At 46.2% G+C, this 26,217-nt stretch overlaps 1 protein-coding gene across 2 annotated transcripts; it reads right to left on the bottom strand.

The window, feature by feature from the left end:
• Positions 1-6,038: 6,038 nt before the first annotated feature.
• Positions 6,039-19,699, bottom strand: ELOA (elongin A). Of its 2 annotated transcripts, none has more exons than XM_032634246.1 (11): positions 19,533-19,699; positions 14,651-14,707; positions 13,759-13,865; positions 12,041-13,226; positions 11,558-11,672; positions 10,027-10,182; positions 9,825-9,922; positions 8,596-8,776; positions 8,232-8,343; positions 7,421-7,596; positions 6,039-6,444 (listed from the first exon to the last, which is right to left on the bottom strand). In XM_032634246.1, the coding sequence occupies exons 1-11, from the start codon at positions 19,605-19,607 to the stop codon at positions 6,383-6,385; spliced, it is 2,325 nt and encodes a 774-aa protein (XP_032490137.1). In that variant the 5' UTR covers positions 19,608-19,699; the 3' UTR covers positions 6,039-6,382. The 2 variants fall into 2 exon arrangements, with proteins under 2 accessions (XP_032490137.1, XP_032490127.1); XM_032634236.1 differs by having other exon boundaries at positions 7,417-7,596; positions 19,533-19,682.
• Between the last annotated feature and the right edge of the window lie 6,518 nt (positions 19,700-26,217).

Raw genomic sequence — 26,217 nt, 5'->3', positions numbered from 1 at the left:
CTCCGCAATGGGAGAGGCCGCGACAGTGAGAGGCCCGCGCACCGCGATGAAGAGTGGCCCCCGCTGGCCACAACTAGAGAAAGCCCACGCACAGAAAAGAAGACCCAGCACAGCCAAAATTAAATAAATAAATAAATGAAATTTTAAAAAACCCTTTACTAAATGCCCATTCCATGTTGGGTACTTCACCTAATTCATCACTGACATCCTGGCTGACATGTCTTGAGCTCTTTTTATGTTCCAGGCACGATTTTAAGCACTTTACATGTTTAACTCATTAAATCATCCTATGATAGCTCCACAAGGTTGGTGTATTTTCCTCATTTGGGGAGGAAAACACTGAGACACAGAGAGGTTAAGTGACCTGCTGAAGCCTGGAAGTGTGGAATTCAAAGCTGGGTGGCCTTGTGGAGTACCTGAGAGTCCAGGCTACTGTGATTGCCTTTGGAGTTAGCAAATATTTCCAGTTCTCTGCATCAAGGTGCATGGATGGATTGTACTTCCCTGTCCCCTTGAATTTAGGTGCAGCCAATGAAATATGATGGAAATGATGGATGTCACCTCTGAACGTAGCTTAGGGTCCAGTGCAGTATTATTATTTTATTTTTTTCTTTTTGCGGTACGCAGGCCTCTCACTGCTGTGGCCTCTCCCGTCGCGGAGCACAGGCTCCGGACGCGCAGGCTCAGCGGCCATGGCGCACGGGCCCAGCCGCTCTGCGGCATGTGGGATCTTCCCGGACCGGAGCACGAACCCGTGTCCCCTGCATCGGCAGGCGGACTCTCAACCACTGTGCCACCAGGGAAGCCCCAGTGCAGTATTCTTAACTTGCCTTGAAAATCTTAGAAGGCCTCCCTCAGCCTGGGTCTCTGCGTGAGGATGACATAAAGCAGAGCTCCAACAGACCCTCAATGGACATGTAGTGTGAGAAACAAATCTTGGTTGTGTTGAGCCACTGAGATTTGGGAATTGTTGCTACACCATAACCAAGTCCAGGGTTCCTTAACCTCTTCTCTTTCTTTGCTTTGGAATAGTTCAAGTGGCATTGGTATTATCTAATCTTTAAGGTTGAAAGAATTCTCCTATGAAATCTTAGGCCTGGAGCTTTTTTATAGGGCAAACGCTACAACTACTTTCTCTGTTTTTTTCTATGGTAATTAGTCTGTTTAAATTTGTCATTTCTATACGGGTCAATTTTGGTTAAGTTGTATTTTTCTGGAAAATTATCCACTTTATATAGATTTTCTGGGTTTTAAATACTGGGAAATTTTACATAGACGTCTAGATTTCTGTCTTTTCTTTAAAACTCGATGATGTGGCCACACTGGGCCCTGCCTTCCGCCTGGAAGCAATCAGGTGGAGCTGTGTAAATAGCCCTTTTTCCTTCTGTTCCCACCACTTCCCACTGTCCTACACCAAACTCCTGGTATTTGCGACCCCTGCGATAACAAGAAATTAGGTAGTGTCTACCTTTTTGGTGGTTGTTAGGGGCTATGGTTTAAGGGACCTGAAATAGGAGTCCAAAAACAGAAAAGCTGAATTAATCCTATCTGGGGCAGCAGGGGCTAAGATTTCAATTATTAGGAAGGACTCAGTGACCTCAGAATAGTCCTTATCTTGTGATCCTAAAGCTTTAATTCCTGTCAAGAGAAAACAAAACTTTGCCTTTCATTCCGCATTTAGAGGGAATGAAGGAAGGACAGTAAAATTTATTGAGCTCCACTTCTCTCATTGAATCCTTACAAGAATTCCTGTGAGGTGTCATTATTCCCATTTCATAGATGAGGAGACTAAGGCTCAGAGAGGTGTCACAAAGCTGAACAGTGGTGAAGCCAGGATTTGAACCTGAATCTGTCTCATCCCAAAGCACATGTGCTGTTTTCCCAGTGCACGAGGCATTCCCAAACCAGGCTGTTCATCAAACTCATTGCAGGAGGCCTATAAGAAAAGTACCTACTTCCACATCCTACCTCTGACCAATTCAGATTTCTGCAGTGGGGCCAGAAATCTGTAAACAGTGATTCTGGGAATTCCCTGGCAGTCCAGTGGTTGGAACTCCACACTTTCACTGCTGAGGGGCCGGGTTCGATTCTTAGTTGGGTAACTGGGATCCCACAAGCCACGTGGTGTGGCCAAAAAAAACCAAAAGAAAACAATGATTTGTGTAGTTACTTGATTACTGTCTCCCCTACTAGATGAAAGCTCCATGAAGGCAGGGGCCATGTCTGTCTTATGCGGTGGCACAGAGTGGGGACAGCACTTTTTTTTTTTTTTAATGCACATTCTGGGGCCCCAAGCCGAGATTCTCTGCTTGCGAAACATGGGTATAGGTATATAAAACGTTGATGGCTTGAACTTTCCTTAGAAGTTTCTGAAAAGAGTTGACAGTAGGCATCACAGAAGTATGCGGGCCTGTGAGGACAAACTGCCTATTTCACCAAATAATCAGGTTAGCCAAATCACCAGGGAGACACTCAAGTGGATGTGGAACCTCAATGGAGAAACCCTGTGAGGGGGGCATCTGTTAAGGTGATGAGCCAGGTAGAGGATTCTTCTGGACATCAGTTACATGAAGCACAGAGAAGTCATTCCTAGAAATGATTAGGGTCTTGGCCTGGGCATCTTTCTGCATTGGAGGTTGGCTTTGTTCCAGAAGCCTAACATTGGGTATGTGTTTGCGTGTGAGATGGGAAATGTGACTGAGAACATGTGCTTGGGAGTCAGACCAAAAGCACACAGCACCACTGGTCACCACTGTGTGACCTCGGGCAAGTTCTTAATTTCCCTGTGCTTCAGCTTTCTCAGTTTTTAAATGGGAGCCGTGACAACTTACCTTATAGTAGTACCGTTGTGATAATCGAGATAATGTATGTATATGAGACCATGGTTCCTGGAACATGGTAGGTATATAACCAGCGAGCTCAGTTACTCTGAGCTACTGACCATGAGCGCCAGACTTGACGGCATGTTACTCTATATCCCAGGGTCTAATACAGGTCCTGGCTCAGCAAATGTTGAATTAATGAATAAGGGACAAAGGGCTAACTTACAGACACCGGGTAAAATCATCCATCGCATACCACATTCCATCATTAACTTCAATGCATAGTAATTTGGAACAGTGAGAATTAGATCCAGTAAAGAATTGGGAAAAGTAAGTCCAAACCATACACCAAGAATACCCTCTTTAGGAGAGAAGGGATCATCATAAAACCGTGTTGCCATGCGATGTTGAGGTTTGATGTGAGAACCAAGGCGCTTGATGGATGTAGGGGCTGAAACCAAGCCCTTGGCTCCACCCACGAATGCTGCAACTCTGGCAGCTCAGCCAGGGCCAACACAGCAGGTTCTTATTAAGCCCTTGCTGCCACGACCTTTCTGCCTGTGTGCTCACTGTGCTCTCATTGGGAAGCCAACGTAAGACTGAGGAGACCTATCTGGGTCCTCCACACCCGCTGGAAGTGACTGAAAAGTAGAGTGGCGCACACTTTGCAGTCAGAGAATCTGGGTTTGAAATCCTTTCCTTTGCCACTTACTAGCTATATGGCTTTGGCTGTCATTTCACCCCTCAGAGCCTCAGCTTCTAACTGTAAAACGGGGTAACAGGTCAGTCCCAGGGTTCCAAGTGCAGTAAGGGACAGTGCATGGTCCCCACCAAGTGCTCATTTTCATCTGAGTTTCCTTGCTTTGCTCATAGGGTTCTCTCCCTTTGAGTCCCCTTTTCCCAGACCTGCGGTGCTACAGGTACAGACAGAAATCCAGCATCCTTTATGGCCCAGCCCAGGGATTAAGATCTCCGCCTCACAGCCCAGAAACCAGACATTGTGACCGACTTCCATTCTCTGACACAATAAGGGAGAAAGGAAGAAAGACAACAGTATATGGTGTTTTTTTTTTTTTTTTAATTTAGACATGGAATTTTCCTTCCTTTTCATATAACTTATCTAATTAAAATATTCATCTTGGTAGTTACCACAAAAAAGTAACATAGAAAATTGTATTTACATTTTGGGACCAAAATACAAATGAAGAGCAAGATAATACCTTGCCCCTTTCCCTCCCACTTCCCGGAAAGAAAGGAAAAGCCCCAAAGAAACTGCTCATTACACCAAGGATCACAAAGGTTAAGTTAATTTGCAATTCGGTGATTTGTATGTAGTGTAGCACAGAAAAAAAAAAATTGCACAAGTTTTCACAAATGAGACCAAAGGTTCAACGTCATCCTGTGTCTGCTCTGCAGGCATTTCAATAACCCAGGAGAGGCGGTAGCTTAGAAACTCAGTTTTTCCTCTTTCCTCTTCTCACCAAGTCACATCCCTGATGCAGACAGTCTTGGAGGGGGAGAGGGAAAGATCTGGCTCTATGCAAACAGGGGTGATCCAAAGATGGATAGCGATGTTGGGATGTGTCTTTCCTTCCCTCCCTGCCCAAAGACTCCTAATGAAGGAAATTAAATCATACACAACTGTATCAAATATGAAAAACTAGTTTCAATGGTAAAGACTTGAACGCACAGGTAAGAGACAAATTCAAGGCGTGGACGCCTAGAGGAAGCTATTCTAGGCAACAGGTGTCTGGCACCTGACCCAGACGCTCATTTGGTTTTAGGTAAGAGGCTTTCTAGTATCACATTTGGGGAGCAGGCTGGGGGACTGGTGGAATGGTACTACAAACAATCAAGAGAAAGAATGCTTTACCCAATTCAAAAATACAGCAAATTAAAACACAGCAATACTTGTGTCCCTCAGGTACCCTGCAGAGCAACGCACACTGAACAATGCTTCTGCTGCACGGACTTGTTGCTGCATCGCTCTGCAATCTTCAGAGTTAGCCTAACTGAGGTCTCCAGGATGGTTAAAAACAGTGGGCTCCGTATTCTGGGCTTTGAGTGAGCTTGTCAAAGGGACTGGTAACTGCCAAGCTCCATGGGCTGTCACACTAACCACGCCCTCAATCTGCTTCTCAGGTTTCTTAAGGATGGGCTTCTCAAATTTATAGTATCTACTTCTACCTGGGTCACAACCAAGTGGGTTCCTACTAGATTAGTGTCCTTTAACGGCCAAGAAGGACACTGACACTGTCCTCCTAGTTCTGATTTTTCCCCCTATGTCAACTCGAAAGTGAGATACTCCCTTCCCAAGACTGGTGGATGCCCTTGCGGCTCCCCCATCCTGATGCTACAGCTCAGACCCTTTCCTTAAACTGGCCCTTACCTCCAAGTTCTGGTTTAAAGATTCGAAAAGTAGAGAGTTTCAAGCTGCTAAGTCCTCTACAAAACATAGCAAATTGTTGTGCTCTTTCAATCACATGATCTTACCTTTTAAAGCAAGGCAAAAACAAAACCAATTTCCAACACAGCATTACCTTTTAAAACCATTCACTTCTAGTAGCAACTCACAGGGACTAGGAGGTTACAGTGCTGGATTTTAAAACTCTAAAGTTGTATTCAGGGGCCTACAGAAAGCCCTGCCATGTGGCTGGGTGTTGCCCCATGCCAGTGGGGAGAAGGAAAAACAGGGGAGGAAAAAAACCCTAAAGTTTTGAATTAGAAACTGGAAATTGTAAAAATACTGGAGTTCTGTGCCCTCTAGTGAGCCTCTAAAACAGTGGGACCTGGCAAAAAGGATGGGGGGAAAGACTCTAGAACGTCCCTTAATAAATAATTCCCTGAATGAGTAGGAAAGAGATGCACCTGCACAGGACCTCAAAGCAACTGAGGGTCTCAGAGGTGGGGGGTGTCCGACCTGAACACTTCCTGTCACCACGCCGGGGCTCCCCCTCCAGGACAGGCAGCCCAGGACCCATTCCTCTTTCTACGTGCAGCACGTACCACACAGGCTCTGGGGACACCCAGTCCCCTCTATGGGCCAAAGTCTGCTCAGGAGAGATGAACTGGGACAGGGGAAAGGCTTTCAATAGGCTTTTGTCTAACAAAGAACCCTAAAAATAAAAGGCTAAGTAAGTGTGTGGTAGAGGACCGGAAAAAAACAAAAAAAAAAAAAACCCCAAAAAACAAAAAAAAACCTGGGGGTAATATAAATACAATCTGGGGGCAATATTTATTAATTAAAACTATGTCTTATAGTTTACAAAGAAGGTAATTAACAACAAAGGTACAATTGACCTTAAAATCCTCAGTGAGCGTGAGGCTTCACATCTTCAGAACTCGGAAGTGCTCGCCAGGCAAGGAGGCGGCAGCTGCGGACACAGGCACAGGCACGACGCCTACTGACTGTGCAGGACTCGGAGACCAAAAGCCTCCACGAAGCGAAAGATCCTGGTCTTCTCTGGAAGTTCCATTCCCCAAGCCCCCCACCCTGTCCTCGTATTCCTCCCCGCAAATTTCATTTCCAAGCTAAGTCATTTCCAAGCTAAGTCCTCAGTTTATCGTCGGGAGAATCTGTTCTTGAAAGCTTTAATCGTCTTGGCCATCATTGGGGCAATTTCTGTGAGAAGAGAAATAAGGCAGTTGTTTCAGATCCATGGCAGTGTGGACACCAGCGGTTTACAATCAAACAAAGCCTTGTTACTCTTGGCTCTACACAGCCAGACAAATGGATACAAGTAGCAGTTATCTGCCAACCCCACAGAAAAGCAGCAGCCCAAAGGTAACACTTCGCCAGCACCTGCCAGGCCCCTGACAATCACCCCCTCTAATCCTCACAACTTCGCCAAGACTCAGGCCGGACCCTGTACGGTAAGTGGCAGAACTGGAGTTCAAGCCTTGCCAGACTCTAAAGGCCGTTCTGAGCCATAATTTAACTCTGCCTCACCAATATCCAAACCAGCCAAAAGCACCCCGTCCCGTACCTGTCTGTCCAGTGTAGCAACAGGTCTGAGATAAGCTAAATGCACACACCACCTAAGAACGACTAGCCTGCCCTCTAGCCTGGTTAACCTGAACCGAGCCGAAGTGCAAGTCAGGACTCCCACCCTCCTGTGGGCCCTGAAGTAGATACAGAATAATGCTTTTCTTAAGTTAGGACACCGCTGTAGAATATTGGGGATGGTCTACAGTAGTAAAGTTAGTAAAATACGAAAGAGACCCAACTAGATATAAAAAAATACTTGGAAGGTGGGGTTATAAGGTTATAAAGCTTCAATAAAATTATTTAGCTGTTAATAATAACAGTTGGAAACGCCATGTTATTGCCTGGAGAAACAGGTTTACGTTTAGGTTGAAAAAAATAAAAAGCAAGCAGAGTACCAAAATGAATATTCACTATGATCATAATTTAAATGACACGTGAAATATGCGCTACGAACAAAGCAGGGGAAGGAGGCCCTGACATTTAGACCAGCTGTGTGCAAGGCATCACATACGCTACATCTAACACACAAAGTGTGATGCAGCAGTAATAACATTAGAGGGGTTCAAATACTAGTTTTAAAATATCTGAGCAGGAGCTCCAAGTTACCTACTCTTCACAGTCGGTTTCCTAGGATCACAGGAAACAGTGCTGCTGACCACGGGTGCCGAGTGCGCACTGCTGGTACTCGGGCCGTCGTAGGCCGGCTCCTCGGGGCTGGCGTTAAAGCTGTTGCTGCCGCCACTGCCCAAGCGGCTGCTTCCTGAGAGGTAAGGCGCTGGCTTGATCCTGCGACACAGAGCAAAGCTGCTAGTCAAGAGCAGGAGAAATCTGCCCCCGGCACCAACAGCCTGAAGCTGGCTGGTCGGAGGACTCAGTTCTGTGGCTTTGGCCAGTGGACCTAGTACCCTAGATTCTGGTGATGGCTTGGAAGTGACTGTGGTAGGCCTTCGGAATGAATGATAATCTCAACTAACTTTTCACTGTTTAGGTGTCAATCTGTATTCTGACAATGCTAACGTAGAGATAATTTAGTCATCACAGTAGTATGTTTTTTGTTTAAATGGGGCAAGGGAAAGCCTTAGGGGATGTGTCCCAGAAGCCAGGCCCTGCCCTCCATTTAGTGTTGACCACCACCCCACCTCCGACCCCACCGAAGGGCAGGAATCATTATCCCGCCCACAGTGCAGTCAAGGACACTGAGGTTCAGGGAGGTCAAGTGCCCAGATGGTCAGGGTCAGCCTGCAGAACCCACTCTGCACTGCCACGCTTTGACCCCCAAAATGAATCGCTCTTGCCCCTGGGCTGCCTCTCAGGGCTGAGAGATAAGCTCTTGGGCTCTCTCTCCCTGAGCAGCCAGAAACCGCAGGGGACAGACACAGGGGACAGACACAGGGGACAGACACAGGGGACAGAGCTCTTACCTGATTTTCTCAGGCACAGCTGTACCTCCTGTTCCAAACTTCTCCTGCCTCCTCCGAACATCACGAGGTGGCTTGGCCACAGAGTTGACAAAGGCCATTTTTGCTTGTCGGCCTGTGGAGAAATGGAGATTAATACCTGCCTTCTCGAGCTGAGCTGCTAAAGGTAGGGGATTATCAACCCTGGAAACCCCTCTGTAGGGTAGCATGCATAGTGGCAGAAGAAACACCTCACCCTTTGCCCTCTTCTGCAAATGCAGGAGAGATCTGGGGGCCAGAGGTGATACCGTAGCTGAGCCCACCACGGCCCTGCTGTCGACCAGAGCACAGGACTCATTATTCTGCCGGACCCACGCTGCCCCCTTACCTTTGGGCTTATTGGCATGCGCAGATCGGATATTCTTTGTGAGGACGCGCAGCCGCTGCTCTCGTGCATCCTGAAGCCGCAGGTACATCTCCCGCCACGACTCATACTCCTCTGGCCGTTCATCCTTAAAGTCTCGGTGACAATGAACTTTCCATAATTGATCCGTTTCTTCAATTAATACCTAAAATCAGAACCAGGACATCATTTACATGCAAGTACTCTCACACATCTCTCTTCCATCCTTAATCACCCAGGGGGACCAGCTTCCTAATGATATTTTGGTCCTCTTAGCAGTGGTAGTATATTAAAATACCACAGTTCTAGGAAAGAAACCCAAATCACTGAATTTAAAAATGTTAATTGTGGGCTTCCCTGGTGGCGCAGTGGTTGGGAGACTGCCTGCCGATGCAGGGGACACGGGTTCGTGCTCCGGTCTGGGAAGATCCCACATGCCGCGGAGCGGCTGGGCCCGTGAGCCATGGCCGCTGAGCCTGCGTGTCCGGAGCCTGTGCTCCGCCACGGAAGAGGCACAACAGTGAGAGGCCCGCGTACCGCAAAAAAAAAAAAAAATGTTAAGTGTGAGGCACTATACTAGCTGCTTTTAGGGGTTGTGGGGCTAGGAGAGAAGGCAACACAAAAATTAGTTTAAGATCAGTCTTTTCCTTTAGAAAATCAGTGCAGGGTAGGAACTGGGATGAAGTCAAATCCAGGCATTTCCCCATCACTACACTGAACTGCAATGGCCAGGGGCCACTTAAGAAGGATATGTCATAGATCCTTTGAATTAGAGACAGCTAATGCAATCAGATGAGCATCTCCAGCATTAGGAGGATTTGGGGATAGATCTGGTTGTCTCTAGGAGACACCCAGCCAATCTTATATTCACCGGACACCTGAGTGTCAACACATAGCTCTGTCCCTGCCCTGGATCCCAAGCGTTGTGCTGCTAGAATTCTCCCTTGACCTCTGTAACTAGGCAAGCTCAAGGGAGGTGTGGGAAATGGTCCCCCTCTCCCACCTTTCAATCCCATCTTGATGCTAGCCCAAGAGGCCTACTTAAGATGCCAGGAGCAGGTGCTAAAAACCTGCCTGTTTAAAGGCCCACAGACAAACCCAGAACAGTGACCCGACCACCACCTGCCCATCATCGTGGCAGATTCAGAGACAAAGCTACTTGTGGAGATGCAAGCCAGCACACTGCCCTCTTCCCATCCAAACAGGATACTCACGTGATTGTACTCCTCTATGCGATATAACTGATTAGGTGTACACCTCTCCAAAACAGGTTCAAGGAGAGAATATGGGACGCCTCCCACTTCAAAGATTGCTGCAGAGAATCAAAGGGGAAAAGCACTGAGTAGCGGCCAAGTCACCCGGTGTCCCAGGGCCACAACAGCGTGCTGAAGAGCAAGAGAGAAGCATGTGACTTACAGTCAATGTTGTTTTTAAGCACCCGGATGCACTGCTCGTGCAAGGTCATCATTTTGGGGAGATAGGCACACTTGGAACCAGAATAGACCTGCATCTTGGAATTCATTCTTCGTCCGGTGAATCCAGCTTCTTCCTCTTCCTGGGATGAGGAGAGCGCTGTAGGGCAAGAAAAACAGGAGTGTAAGTTATAAAAGGCACTGAGCAATACAGTGAAAACTCTCCTTCCACCCCATTCCCCAGACTCCCAGTTTCCTTTCTCAAAGACAACCAATGCTACCGGTTTCTTGTGTCCTTCCAGAGAGTCTATGCAAAAATAAGCTAACATTTATCTTATTCCTTTTCAACCAATCAATAACATACCATCACCATTCTGTCATTTACACTTTAGAAACCACATCAGTGCACAGATTTTCTACTTCTTTTCTTCAACGGCTGCATAGGATGCCACTGTGTGGATGAACCATGACCCATCTGTTAGTCTCTTGCTAAGGGACACCTATGTAGCACCTAATTCTTTTGCTATTAAAACTAGCCTTTATTTATTTATATTTTGGCTGCGTTTGGGCCTTTGGTGCTGTGCGGGGGCTTTCTCTAGTTGCGGCGAGCGGGGGCTGCTCTTCGTTGCGGTGCGCAGGCTTCTCATTGCGGTGGCTTCTTGTGTTGCGGAGCATGGGCTCTAGGCACGCGGGCTGCAGTAGTTGTGGCACACGGGCTTAGTTGCTCCGCGGCATGTGGGATCTTCCCGGACCAGGGATCGAACCTGTGACCCCTGCATTGGCAGGCGAATTCTTAACCACTGCACCACCAGGGAAGTCCCTAGCCTTTTTTTTAAGCCCCTATGGAATGTACAGAGTAAAAGGCTGCTGGTAATAGCAGCCGCTAAGATTTAGCAAACACTGTGTGTAAAAACCCAGAGCTCAGAGCTTTACCAGCATTATCACTTTCAATCCACCTCATAGGCAGATACCATTATTACTCCCATTCACAGAATATGAAACTGAAGTCCAAGGAAATTAAGTTGTACCCAAGTTCAGGTAACTTGTAGTAAAAGCCAGAGCTGGGATTCAAACCCAAGCCGTCCAACTCCAGAACCTGTGCTCTTAGGAAATGCACCAAAATCTGATGACAGACCATGAATGAATTTTTAAAACCATTTTCTCCATTAAAAAAAGAAAAAAAGGGCTTCCCTGGTGGCACAGTGGTTGGGAGTCCGCCTGCCAGTGCAGGGGACACAGGTTCGAGCCCTGGTCCGGGAGGATCCCACGTGCTGTGGAGCAGCTAAGTGCATGCGCCACGGCTACTGAGCCTGCATGCCTAGAGCTCGTGCTCCGCGAAGCCACCGCAATGAGAAGCCTGTGCGCCGCAGCGAGGAGTGGCCCCTGCTCTCTGCAACTAGAGAAAGTCCATGTGCACAGCAACGGAGACCCAACACAGCCAAAAATAAATAAATAATTTTAAAAAAAAAAATAAAAATAAAAAAAAATAAAAAAATAAAATAAAAAAAAAAAGAAAAAAAGACAAAGAAAATTACCTTTTCGCTTTGGTTGGAAGGCAGATATCAATTCAAGGGAAGGAAGTGGGCGGTAATTGGCCTGTATCACAGGTAATGGAAGGTCTGGTAACACTGGCAGCACGTCGCTGGGGACCTGTAGAGAAGAGACCAATGACTGGAGAGCCTCTTTCTACAAGCACAGCTCTTTCCCACAGTCGACGCCCAGCAGTGTTGACGTGGCAGACTTCACAGGCGTATCCAGCCTGCAGGAGGGGCGGCAGCTGTGCCTGACACCACCTAAGTCAGGAGATACGGAGAGATGGGCCCAGCACAAGGGGATGCCTCAGAAAATACTTTTCTTGGGTTCTACTGACCCTGGTGGCCAGACAGGCCTGGAGGAAATTACTTCAAACTGAAATTCAACAGGCCACGGGAAAGCCAGCCCAGACAAACAGTGATGGGGTCGTCCCGGGAGCTCTGCCGGCCCAGGTGCTCTGGCTGGGAAGGGGCCACAGGGGTTACCTTTTTCAGCTTGGCTGAATGGGATCCAGCTGGCTGAAGCTTCTCTGACTTGTTTTCGTTCACCTTAGGTAATTTCTGAACTGAGTCCAAGTTTTTACTAGTGTTTTTTGAATCATTTTTTTTTAATCCTTTTTCTCCAGGAGTCGTGGCTGAAGTTTTCACAATCTTTTTCTTTTTCTTCCGGGGCTGGTCATAGCTGAGGTATGACTCAAAAGACATGGTGGGCTGCTCGAATTCATCATCCATATCTGCCTCCTCAGCTTTAAGGAAGGAGCCCACTGACTTTCTATCTAAATGAGAAGGTTTTACTTTTCCTTCTTGAGCCTTTAGGTTGTTAGAAACCTTCTCTTTTGCCTTGGGCAACAGGTCTCCTGCCCCCTTGCCGATGTCTAAGCTGTCTAGACTCTGCTTGTTTTTGTCTGATTTGGTTTTCTCTGGGTCTCTGTATTTTGGCTTTTTAAGGTGGTTGTCTGATGCCACCTCCAAGGTGGGTAAAAGCTTCTTGGTGCTGCCCTCTTTTTCCTTCTCTTTCTTGACACCACTAGAGGGCGCTTTCTCCTTTGTACTGTCCCCTGAGGGTGGCCTCCGCCGGTTTTCCTCTTTGGAGATGGCCTTGTGTGCTTTTTCTCTGCTCAAAGACGACTTCTCATCTCCTTTGGAATTCACCGGACGTTTTTCTTTATGGGAAGATCTGTGCTCCTTGCTCTGACTCACGACCTCTTTCCCTTGGGCTTCACCCAGGTGTCGTTCTTGACTGACCCCCAGTCTGTCCTGAAAGGCATTACTGTGGCCTTTGCCAGGCTTCTGGTGTGAAACAAAGGGCTCGCGGTCCTCCTCCAGAGATCTGTAATGGTCCACAGACATCTGATGAGGGCTGGCGGATGACAGTGGGGACTGAACATGGCCGTAGTCCGAAGATTCGTGGTCTGAAGAGTAAACTGGAGAAGCTCTGTGGTACCTCTTTCTCTCGTCTCTCCTCTCATGACTGTGAGATACTTTGTGAGGCCGCTCAAGCTCCGAGAGTTTTCTGTGTTTTTTCTGCCTGTTATCAGGACTACACGACTGGCTACCGGAGGCTCTCCAGCTTCCTGGGTAGTCCCCCTCCCCCTCCCCCTCCTTAAGGGCATCCTTGGGGCGCTTTCGAGAATTGCTCTTCTCAAAGTCCTGTTCATCAGGCTCAGTGTTTCTAAAATAAAAGAAAAAGCAGACGAAGCAGATATAAATCTCAGGGTAATCCTTGTTCAGAGGACAACATCACAGGACCTGAACTCCCGAAAGAGATGAAGAGTTTAGAGTTAGAAACAAGGTCTTGGGGAGAAGGTAAATGGGTTCTGCTCAAAGATACTCAGCTAAGGTTTAAAACTGGGAAAGCCCAAATATTCAATAAGTGGAAAATGACGAGTTTAACTACAGGACACAAAGAAGATCAAACATCTTGGGAAGTGAAAATACTTAAAAAGCTTTTCAACACAGGGAAATATTTAACTTGTTACATTAAAAAAGAGCTGTAATTTACATCAGTTTATTCACAACTATATAAAAATGCCTTTTAAGAACAGGTTAGAAAGAAACATTCCAAAATGTCAATAATGCTTATCTTTGGATGGTTGAATTAAGAAATTTTTATTCTTATTTCTATTTTTAAATGTTTTCTAGTATTCTATAATGATCATGGATTATTTCTTATAATTGAGGCAGAATTGAGGAACTTTTCTTACCGTTCCACAGGAACCAGCTTCTTCCACTGGGCCACTAGGTCCTTGGCAAAGCTTCCGACATGCTCATGTTTTCGCAAGCTATTTACCGTTTTCCCAACCCCGGTCTCCTACAAAATTGACAAAGGAATTGTTAGAGGGTTGTAGAACTAGGCTCACAATTTTCTAAAGAAATAAGACCTCCTACTTTTCAACAAACCAATACTTCCTTCCAAAAACATACCTTGCAAGTCTCGGTACAAACTTACTTTGTGTCTGTGCCCCAAGCCTCTTATGATACCCAGTAGCAAAGTGCACCAGATTCAGAAGAGGAAAACACTAAATTAAAACACTTCTAGAACTTTAGCAATAATAACAAGAGTGATCATGGCAGGTGTTAGGCACTGAGCTAAGAGCACTGCACACAGTGTCTGAATTAATACTTGTCATATGATAACTCTGTGAGGTTAGGACCTGCCCCATTTTACAAAGAAGGAACAGCCTAAAGTCACAAACTTGGATTTGAATCCAGGACTAGATGCCAATGTTCTTTTAATTTTTAGAAAAAAAACTGAGATAAAATTCACTATTTTAACCATTTTAAAGTGTACAGTTCAGTGGTTTCCAGAATACTCACAATACCACACAACCATCACCACTAATTCCAGAACATTTTCCTCACCCTAAAAAGAAACCCTGTTCCTCCCAATTCCCCTCACCCCTGGCAATCACTAATCTAACATTCTATCTATGGATTTGCCTATTCTGGACATTTCATATAAATAAAACCATACAATATGTGGCCTTGTGTCTGGTTTCTTTCACTTCTAAAGCCCAAGCTCTTACTGTACAATCCCTCTGGTCGGGAAGGGGAGGGGATATAGCTATATAACGTCTAAAATTACACCGTTCTTACCGCAAGAATGTCTACTGTAATAGGCAAGGTGGAGAGTTTCTTCAGATATTTCAATAGCTGCAGAGAATAAAATAAACATTAATTTCTATAAAATCATAATCATTCACTGGAACAAATAAGAATAATATCCAATGGTTAAGTACTTACACTGCTCTGCAGTATAGAGTATGGCTGTTATCCTTATTTTACAAGTGTGAAAACAGACTCGAAAAAGTTAAGGGACTTGCCCCAGGATGCAAGTAGGGCAGGATTCACTTAGGTCTGCGGTTTTAGACTGCGTGCTTTCAGCCACTATGCTACACCAAGGGGAAATCAAACTTAGAGAAGAGAATCAAACCTATCAGCTCTAAGAAAAGTAATCAACAACTATCTTTCTGCCCAGTTTTGAGAGAGACTTTCTGAGAAAGGAGCCAATTTTAGGAAATTACTCATGCACCCGGCAGAGGAAAGTAAAAAGGAGAAGAGGTCTCTACAGAAAAAGGGTACCATGTTTCCAGAAAAAGTGTGTTTAACAGAACTGGGTTTTTTCGATGTAAGTGGGAAGCCAACACCAATTTCAGGTTGCTAGAATCAGAGCTTTGCCATTGCAAATGGTGAACACAAAATGTCCGGGTAGATTAGAGAAGCAATCTGGGTTTGGTCACATTTCTTTTCTGTATTCTCTTGAGCTAGCTCAAAATCAGATAGCTCTGTCTAGCTCTGTCTGTTAAGACAGAGTTCCAGAGTCAGAGACAGGCTTCAGTTTGGCCCTGCCACTTCCTTGTGGGGTGATCTTGTGCAAGTCACTAACCTCTCTGAACCTCAGTTACTTCATCTGCAAAACAGGAACTGGATCCTGTCTGTACTTCACAAGCTGTGAGGATTCAGAGAGACAAACCATGTGCAGTCTTTAGCCATAGTGCCTGGAATGCTATACAAGCTCAATAGATGCTTCTTATTAATCATTTCATTCATCAACTGACCATTCTTTAAACGGCTGCCCTTGATCCTCTACCAGATATTCCCCAGCCAATTCCTACTTGCTCCACTTCTACCCAAAGTCATGACTGCTATGCCATTCTCTAGGAAATATTTATGTATATATAAGTATACCTACCTTTCGAGGAGTGCTGAAAAGTACAAGTAGTTCAAAATGGATTAACTGTGACTACCTCTACATTTAAATATCTGATAACAAGATCTGTTCTTTTCCTATGTGTAGCCCAGGCTACAATTAGTATGCTATATTGCTACTAGGTGGAGTAGCAAGTACGTTTTTCTGGTCATTCTACTTCAGTAATTACTGAACCTGGTTGCTAGGCGGAGCAACTGGATCACATGTGATAATCTTGTTTTGACTGGGAACATATGAGAAGCCAAGTGGTGTATCTAAGGAGTTTCACCTTCATAGTTGAGTGAAAATTATCCTCCACTTCAAATTCGATCACCACCACCATCCAACTCAGGACAAAGTATATGTGTATTTCTTGTCATCAAAGCTATGGGTGCAAAGATGAATGCCAATTCCTTTTCTTAAAGGAAAATTTAGAATCATTGAAAAGGTTAAAGACAGGTTGTCTCCTCTAATGCCATTCCCTGGAAGGCATTTATATACTATTTACTGTGCACTGGCTACTATGCTACGTCCTTACATGTGTTACCTAATTGCATCCTCATTAACCAACTCTACAAAATGGATATTATGTTCCCCATCTTACAAATATTAAAACTGAGCCCAGTGAGGTTAGGTAACTTGCCTAACAAGCGAGTAGGTCAAGTGTGTTTACCACAGCATGTACTACAAAGCCAGGAGAAATAACCAACATAAAGACACTGTCCTTAGAAGACCGGAAAAGGAAATGGAGCAGTAGTTCATGTGCCTCTTAGCACACTCGACACAAAGCAGAAGAACCCCTCCTTAGTGTTACGTTGTCAGGCAGTTTAGAGTCCACAGAGGAGAGAAGGTCACCACCAGGACAGAGTCCCAGGACCTCTACAAAGGCCACATATAAGAATGGGGCCACGGCTTCCCTGGTGGCGCAGAGGTTGAGAGTCCGCCTGCCGATGCAGGGGACACGGGTTCGTGCCCCGGTCCGGGAAGATCCCACATGCCGCGGAGCGGCTGGGCCCGTGAGCCATGGCCGCTGAGCCTGCGCGTCCGGAGCCTGTGCTCCGCAACGGGAGAGGCCACAACAGTGAGAGGCCCGCATACCACAAAAAAAAAAAAAAAAAAAGAATGGGGCCAGAAATCACTGAAGGTGTGTTCATCTCAAAGCCCAGCACTAATTGGAAGTATAAGCGCTGCCTTTCTGCTTCGTTTTGGGTTAGGAGGGACGGCTTAAAAGCAAATGAAACTAAAACCCTAGAGATACTCAAACCAATTTAGCCCAACATAAGAGAAAAAGGGCTTCAGAGCCCCTCTATTTTCAATGAGGTTCAAAAACGAACAAAGCGTTAAAATGATAAAGCACTTTGGGTATCCTCAGGTAGGTGGAAACTTGCTGTTATCAAACTTAGGGACCAGTTGTAGTTTGCAAGAACTGATAACAAGTCATTGAGAAATGTCAAACATTTGCACAGTCCACGCTTAAGAATCTCAGTTATCCTCTGCACACTACTTCATCACAAAGAGCTAAAGATGTTCATAATGTTGCCCTCATTCTCCACTTGCCTTCAAACTGTGTTCTTCGTAGTTCCCACGTTCAAACTGTAACCCAGGACAGGTAACTTTACCAGCCGTGAAAACTGTTTCTACTTAAATAATAGGAACCAAGTGACCCTGGTTTGCCTGATACCTTTTTCCCCAAGTAAGCCTAGATCATAGATGGGCTTAAAGTGAAAAGAGAGTTACAGTTAAACACCTATGTTTAATACGAGGAAATCTATGAATACAGGTGTGGAATCAACCGTTTGGCTAATAATGGTTTGAAATCAAGATTTAGTTGTAAGTTCAGTACTGCCATATAATCATCTTGCAATTTCAAGAACAACCTGTGGGAGCTTGTTGGGTTAACAGAAGGCTGAGAAGGCCAGTGTGCCACCTTGCAGTTTTCCCTCTGCATTAGCTCATTTGTGAATGCCAACTATTGTGCCCTTTGCAAAAATGATCTTCATAATACAAAGTCAGAAGCTCAGGGTGAGTTTCTATCTGGGAAGAGAAAGCCCAGATTCTCACAATCACTAATAGTTCAAATAGGATGTGAAGTCAAACAAACCTTTTCTTAATTTGAAATTTCATGCACATCAACTACTGGAAAAGCTACTTCAAACTTTAAATTCTAGTGGGAAAATGACTGCAGACACTACACAGTGCATTGTTTTTAACCCGATGGAAGACCAAATTGGGGAGATGGGGGCAATTTACATCATATTGCTCTAGGGTTTAAAAAAAAACCAGTCACAAACCTACAGTGTTTGGGAAAACAAGCTAGTACTCGGAAATAATGACCATTTATTAGATGCCCACAAAGGGTTACTGTAAAAAGAAACTTGTAAATATGTCTGTCCACTAGGTACTGAAGCCATTATAGAAAATATAACACAAAACAAGTGAAAGCATTTCAGTTTTCACAGACTTAAAGCTAAAATGTCGTCCTGAAGAAGTGGATCTTTGAGCTAGGTATGCATGAGAAGAGTTAAACAGTGGTCTGATAGTGAGATGCGTTGAGCAGCCTTTAGAAACGGAGGGGAAAAAACCTCACCTATGACAGGCCAAGAAGAGGTGAAGAGAAAGGGGCCCTTCAAGAAAAATTGTAAAGAGTGGAGATTAACATCTACTGAGCACTTCTGCCTTTTCGTTCTGTCCTGGGAAGAAGCAGGTGAGGAAACTGGCTTAGCAAGGAACATCCCTAATGTCCATGGCTGGCAAATAAATTAGAACTCAAATCTCCTCACCACTTTATTTCGACTGCCTCCCTGGATTATTTCCTCTTCAAAAGCCATTCTGGGGTTCAGAGATCCAACTCTTATAACACTGTACACTGCAGCTATAATGCTGACAGAGAATGTCAAACACCTTGAGTGTTTTCATCAATGTATTTCAGTTAAAAAAAAAAAATTCTAACATCCACGGGACACTCTCCCGGACACCAAGAAGCTGGATGGAAGAAAAGTCGCAGAGAGAGAAGAACGCATTTAACTCAAGAGAACAGTTAAGGGGGAAAAAAACTAGCTGAGTGCAATTAAAAATGGTTGCCCATCACTCGTAGCAGCCAGAAAAGGTAGCTCTTACCTTTCTATCAAGGCCAGAAGGAAATCTAGCTGCAACTTCTAAGCCTTGTTTTTTTCTTCTTTTCATTTACAACCTAAGTTTTTAGTTAGGGTGACGTGAGATTTATTTTGTTTTGAAAGAGATTTACTGAGAAAGCGAAAAGGTCCACGCTCTAATAATCAAGCCAAAGCAATAAAAACGTCTTAAAGACGCAGGACCACACACCGAGCCTAGACTCCATCAAGCACAGGCAGATCCACCTCCTTCTCCCAACAAACATCAAAAGACACTAAGAAATCAGAAACATTTCGCAGGGTGAGGAATGGAGCGGGCAGGAGTTAACTCCGGGCGAGCTCTCCCGACAGGAAACAGCTGGCCCGGGACGCCGGGGGAGGGCTCCGGGAGCCCCGCCGACACGCGGTGTCCGCCCGGAGCCCGCGGGCGCCCGGCCCGGGAGGCAGGGAGGCCGGGCCCGCCGAAGCGCGCCGCCCGCCGTGCGGGGTCCCACCGCGTGGGCAGCGGCCAAGGGCCACTAACTTCCCGATCGCAGGCCGCAGACCGGCGGGGCCGCGCTCCGGGTCCGAGCCCCCACGGCCCCGGCCGCTCGGGAAGGAGCCGCACCGGGGCCAGCGACAGTTACGGGGCCGCGCCGCGCCCAACACCCGGCCCGCTCCGCGCTGCCCGCTCGCTCACCTTCTTCGGGTCTGGGTTCGCGGCCAGGCGCGCCTGCAGCTTCTCCACAACTTGGAGCGCCGACTCCGCCGCCATCGCTGTCACTGGCGCGGCCTCCTCGCCGGAACTGGGCTCGCGTCGCGTCCTCTGGCTGCAGCTCCGCCCTCCGTGCCTCCCCCGCGGGGACGGAAGCGCGACTGGTCCCTTCCGGGCCTCGGCGAAGTGGGGTGTAGGGGCCGCGGGGGCTGGGGGGGGGGGGCCGGCCGGCTGCAGGCCCGGCCCCCACGGCCTGTGGTTGTTGGGGTCCGGTCCTCTGCGTCCTCCCGGAGCCGCGTGCGCCGGGAGCTGGAGCAGCTTGGCCCGAGCGCGCGTCGGCTTCGCACTGGTCGCCGCTGGGCAGCCTCGCTTCTGGTCCTCGTAGTGCGGAGCCACGGCCTGGAAAACCACTCCGGTGTCCAGCCAAGGCAGGATGAGACCACTGCGCCGGACCTTGCCTTTATAAATCCTAGCCCGCCCCCTTGCGCTGTGAGCCACGCCCCAAATAACACCTGTGTGTGGTTCCAGGGTGGGTTTGCTGCTCAGGAAATCAGGGATTGACGCTAGTGACCACCCTTGATTGGGGGCACTAAGCTCAGTGGTTGAGCTAAGTTTCACTCTCAGTACAACCCAATGAAACGAGGCATATTATCCCCATGTTACAGATGAGGAAACTGAAGCTCAGGGAGACTAAATTAACTTGCATGTGGTCATGTAACAGGAAAGAAGTGAAGCTGGAATGTGAATCTAAACAGTCCAGGTCCACTGTGACCGCACATCTCTGAACAGGTCAAGGATTTGAGGCCCAGAGAGGAAAGTGATTTGTCAAAGGTCAAACAGTTTAGCTACAAGAGGTAATAGCCCGTGCATGTCTCACTTTCCCCAAAAAACTGTCTGGTACAGAGGTACCAAATAAATACTTCTTGAATGAATGAATGAATAAATGAATGAATGGCTGTTTCCTCTAAATCAGTAGGGCCTCAATCGGACAAGCCCAAGACACCATCCTTGAGGGCCCTTACCCTCATCCTAGAAGCACTAAATTTTACTATTAATAAGGTATTATTACTACTAAAAAAAAAAAGCTACTAAACAGTTGAAAATTGGCTTAAAATACCAGCATTGATGACATCTTGTTTGATTAGATCGTATCGGATTACACACTAATCTGATCACCATCAACAATTTGGCAGTGTACTGAGCCTGACCTCCCACCCAATGTGGGAAAGCCCAGGGGCTCTTCAGGTCTTGGCTCTGGGAAAGGTAAAAGAAACAATATAAATTGTTTATTCAAATGAGCTTTCATTCACTCTGTAAATTGAGAAGCCCCCCTCTCCCCCCCCCCACTGTGTTCCCACCCCTCTGCTTGGTGCCCTTTCCTCTGCAACTAACACTTTTCACAGTGTAAATTGTCAATTTATTCTTCTGTCTTCTCACTGAGCTGTTTATTTATCAAGTGCAGTGACTGGCCTGTCCAACTTTATTTTTTGGCTGCACCGTGTGGCTTGTGGAATCTTAGTTCCCTGACCAGGGATGGTACCGAGGCCCCCGCAGTGAAAGCGCTGAGCCTTAACCACTGGATTGCCAGGGAATTCCCTGACCTGTCCAACTTTAAATCTCTGTTGCCCAGCACAATCCAGTCCATATAATCAGCATTGGATAAAAAGTCCATAAAGATTAATAATCACCCATTCAGTGCTCTAAGACTCAATCATGGGGTGTAATGGAAAACACATCAAACTGGTGTGAGGAGACTTGGATTCTAGTCCTGGCCCTAGAATCTCCCTCTCCTGCACAGCAAATGCTTTTTGTAATGAGGTGGATAGACCTAGAGTCTGTCATACATAGTGAAGTCAGAAAGAGAAAGACAAATACTGTATGCTAACACATATATATGGAATTTAAGAGAAAAAAATGTCATGAAGAACCTAGGGGTAAGACAGGAATAACAGACCTACTGGAGAACAGACTTGAGGATATGGGGAGGGGGAAGGGTGAGCTGTGACAAAGCGAGAGAGAGGCATGGACATATATACACTAACAAACGTAAGGTAGATAGCTAGTGGGAAGCAGCCGCAGAGCACAGGGAGATCAGCTCGGTGCTTTGTGACCACCTGGAGGGGTGGGATAGGGAGGGTGGGAGGAAGGGAGATCCAAGAGGGAAGAGATATGGGAACATATGTATATGTATAACTGATTCACTTTGTTATAAAGCAGAAACTAACACACCATTGTAAAGCAATTATACCCCAATAAAGATGTTAAAAAAAATGCTTTTAAATTTACATTTTCAATGCCTTCCATTTTGAAAATGTAACATTGGTGTAATGGAAAAATGGGCCCATTCCTGATGCAGAATTGCTGACTGACCTGGCATATACTTAGGCCACATGGAACACTTTGTGCAAGTTACCCAGGGAGATCTCAACAACGGGAATGAAAAGAAACAATGTATGCTGCTGGGGGGTATGCACCCCATCCCTACCCCATCTATGCCAGCCTGAGGCAGGGTTACCTGCAAAGTAAAGAACTCTTACACTTGAATATTTGTCTATGTCTCAGGTCAGTTAATTATGTCATATGTGTCATTCTGATTAAAAAGAAAGTTTTTAACCAGTTCTAAAAGGGATACTCTGTTCACTGGGGGATTACCATCTATCTAATCCTTGGTTTATGCAAGGATTTTCAACAACAGAATGAGTTCCCTAAAGTCTGAGGCTGTTTTGTCCACCTTGGATCAGCAACACCTAGCACACAGGTGACATTCCATAAAGGTTTCTTGAAAACTGAACTAATTATTATTCAACTTAAGGCCAGCCCAGAGTGTCATCTGAAAACCTGAGGGGGTTAGCACTATACAGCCCCTTGTGAGAGGACTTAAAAGACTCATCTTTTAAAACAACAACAAAGCATGTTCAGAAGGCATGTTTAAGGCTATCCTGGGAGACAAAAATGGGCAGGGAGGCTTGCTCTCTTCTGCTATGCACACTTTTTGCAACAAATATGTTCCACTTTTATAATGAAAACAACTTAAAGGCATTTTAATTTTGGAAAAGAGCAATCCCAAGCTTGTTGGCACTAGAGTCATTTAAAACACTGAAAGACAAGGTGGGGGGGAACCAAACAAAAACAAAACAAAACAAAACAAAAAACCAACCACTTTGTCTTTGATAGCAGAAAGGGGCACTTGCCTTTCATGGAATGGTCAAGTGGGATTCTGTGGGCTGGACAGTGTGCTGGGTGAGGAATACTGGTGGGTGAAGGGCTTGCCCCTTGGACCTCGCCTGGCCTGGGCTCTGCCACTCCTCTCTCTAACCAAGTGGGCGGCATCTGAGGTTTGTTGGGCGGTGCATTTAAAGGACACAGGATTGGAGCTCAGTGACACCTCTACCAATGTTGGCTGTGGTCAAGTTACTTAAACTGGCTAAAATTGTTTCTTTATAGATTTCTTAATACGTTATATTAAGTAACTGACATACAGTAGGTTTTTTTTTTTGGGTTTATTTTGCGGTACGCGGGCCTCTCACTGTTGTGGCCTCTCCCGTTGCGGAGCACAGGCTCCGGACGCGAAGGCCCAGCTGCCACGGCTCATGGGCCCAACCGCTCCGTGGCACGAGGGATCTTCCTGGACCGGGGCACGAACCCGTGTCCCCTGCATCGGCAGGCGGACTCCCAACCACTGCGCCACCAGGGAAGCCCAGGTATTTTTTTTTAAAGAACAAATTATTAGAGAAAATTCATTGCCTTGGTAAAAAGAATATTATGTTCTGCTGTAAAGGAGAATATAAAACCATCTGGGCAGTTTCGTTCTGCACAGCTGTAGCCACTGTTCTCTTCCCCAATGGGCTCATTTTTCTGAATTGACTACATTCATCTTTGTTTCACATACTTCAAACGTGTTCAGTTGGTGGTTATTTTACTTAGGGATGGCATCTTTATGAGTTTCACAGGCTGGATTTGCCCTCCTCAGATGTGGCAATGCAAGCTCCAAGGAATGGTGTCTGACATTCAAAGTCCACACCTTTCATAGACTTGCCTTGAAGTTCAGTTAAACTCTCTACTAACTGGTTAGGGATATCAGGCCTAGAAACCTCCGGAGGCCCTTTGTCTTAAGAGGGCAGACTGAAGCATTCTGTAATGCCCATGGAGAGCAGTCCACTGCAAATCTGTATTTATGGGACCGGGGCAGGGATGGGAGCTACTATAAAAATAAAGAAGTATGGGGCTTCCCTGGTGGTGCAGTGGTTGAAAGTCCACCTGCCGATGCAGGGGATGTGGGTTCGTGCCCCGGTCCGGGAAGATCCCACATGCCGCGGAGCGGCTGGGCCTGTGAGCCATGGCCGCTGGGCCTTCACGTCCGGAGCCTGTGCTCCGCAACGGGAGAGGCCGCAACGGTGAGAGGCCCGCGTACCAAAAAATAAAAATAAATAAATAAATAATAAATAAATAAAGAAGTATCAAGGATACACTTTGATACTACGAATTTATATAAATTGTATCCAGGTAGTAACCTAACCACCCGTCCCTTAGCTCTTTACCTTGTTTCATTTTTGTTACAACATCTGTTACAATTTGAAACTGCCTTCTTTAGTGCTTCATGTTTTTATAGTCTCTGTGAGCTCTGTGAGTCCCCTCTGTGAGCTCCATGAGGCATCACTGTGGCTAAAACTACCTAGAACCTAGTAGGCACTCAATATTGACTGAGTTGAATGAAAGGTCTACCTCACGGAATTATTGTTTGGATTTAATGAGACTACATGTGAACATACCTGGCAAAGTGCTGTCAACCAACAATGTTATCGTCATTAATCCTCACCATCCATTTTACAGATAAGGAAACTGATGCTTTGGAGACTTAAGGGACACCATGCCTTCAGCTCCAGAAACTGAGTGTGGTTGTGGTCTTTGCTGAGAATGGCCCTTAGACGTAAGTTGCTAGAAGAAGTGCGAGCCCAATAAAAGCAACTTGCCTGGCACACACAGGGCCGGACAGTAAAGAGACAGAACAGAGAGGACGGAGGGAGAAGGAGAGATTGATTGATTGGATTAAGTCTGGATCTATTAAATTTTCACCCCCACTATCAGCAAAGGTTTAGGAACCCTCTGAGTTTGGGTGTCCACAGGTTACAAATTCTCAAAGGGGTCCGTGTCTCCCTTATCTCTTTGGGAAAACCAACCAACCAACCAACCACTGGGTTAAGCAGAGAAGATTAAGAAGGCAGCACCACCACTGAGGTGGGAAGAACTGCTGCTTGTTGAGTGCCTTATAGGTGGCCCAGCTCTAGGCTACCTTTATATGTTATTTCTCCACCTTCCAACAATCTCATGAGGCATTTTAAGGATGGAGAACCCAAGGCTCAGAGAGGTAAAGCAACTAGCTCAAACGTGGTAAATGACAAACCCAAAACATGAACCAAGGTCTGCTCAGCTCGGAAGCCCACACTGGCTTGCACTCCATACGTGAACACCTGGGTGCTGGTCACCTCTCCTCCTTCCCTGGCTCATTGCTTGACGCTGTCGAGGCCTGCTTCCTCATCTGTTAACTGAGGAGGCCTGATGTATCAAAGCAATGATAACAATAACAATGGTGGTAACACTACTACCAATTCTTGGCACTTACAATGTGCCACACGTTATGCTAAGCAATTTGCATTAACTATCAACTGTGCCTATAATATTGTTCATTGCAATATAGATATCATATAATCTCCATTTCACAGATGAGGAAACTGAGGATTTGTGACCTCCCTAAAGTCACAGAACTTGTAAGCAGCACAGCCAGGAGTCAAAGCCAGGTTTGTCCAGCACCAAAGCTCAAGCTCTTTGACCTTAAGCTGCCTTGTTTCCCCTTTTGCCAGAGAGGCCACTTGGGAAGACACCATCCAACTGACACACTTCATTCCTTCATTCACTCACTCCAGCTTTGGTGCTGGAGTGGACCGAGAAAGGGGAAGGGCAGCACCAGATGAATTGGTGAGGAAGGCAGGGGGCAGATTATGGAGGGTTTTAGAGACCGTGGTAAGGACTTTGTATTTTATTGGAAGTTTTATGGATCCCAGGTAGGGGAGTGGTAAAACCTATAAACTAATTATTTTAACTGTAGACCGGGTGTCAAGAATTAAGGACTACAGGGCTTCCCTGGTGGCGCAGCGGTTGAGAGTCCGCCTGGCGATGCAGGGGACGCAGGTTCGTGCCCCGGTCCGGGAAAATCCCACATGCCGCGGAGCGGCTGGGCCCGTGAGCCATGGCCGCTGAGCCTGCGCGTCCGGAGCCTGTGCTCCGCAACGGGAGAGGCCACAACAGTGAGAGGCCCGCGTACCGCAAAAAAAAAAAAAAAAAAAATTAAGGACTACAATTAATTCGATACTGTGCTTTAAAACAAACGCAACAATCCCTTATAACAGTCATCTGATCAGAGAGACTTGACCTAATCACCTTATATAAAGTACACACACCCACACACCTCTGTCACTATATTTTTCTTCAAAGCACTTATCATCATCTGATATACACTTGATCCTTGAACAACACTGGGGGGTTAGGGGCGCCGACACCCCTCGAAAATCCCCATATAACTTTACAGTCAGCCCTCTGTATCCATGGTTCCCCATCTGTGGATTCAACCAACCTTGCATAGTAAACATAGTTGTATATATATGTATGGGAAAAA

The sequence above is a fragment of the Phocoena sinus genome, chromosome 1 (assembly GCF_008692025.1).
Source record: "Phocoena sinus isolate mPhoSin1 chromosome 1, mPhoSin1.pri, whole genome shotgun sequence".
In the NCBI taxonomy this organism is placed as follows: Eukaryota; Metazoa; Chordata; class Mammalia; order Artiodactyla; family Phocoenidae; genus Phocoena; species Phocoena sinus.
Note: the sequence above shows the minus strand (reverse complement) of the source record. Positions and strands in the feature narration are given on the sequence as shown.

Bases quoted from the DNA above. Each gene is read 5' to 3' on its own strand.
- ELOA (XM_032634246.1), bottom strand. From the start codon at position 19,607: ATGGCGGCGGAGTCGGCGCTCCAAGTTGTGGAGAAGCTGCAGGCGCGC. The intron at 7,597-8,231 runs GTAAGAGCTCTG...TCTGTGTCGCAG, and splicing joins GCTGTGCCTGAGAAAATCAG to GATCAAGCCAGCGCCTTACC. The intron at 6,445-7,420 runs GTAGGTAACTTG...CTCTTCTCACAG, and splicing joins TAGGAAACCGACTGTGAAGA to AAATTGCCCCAATGATGGCC.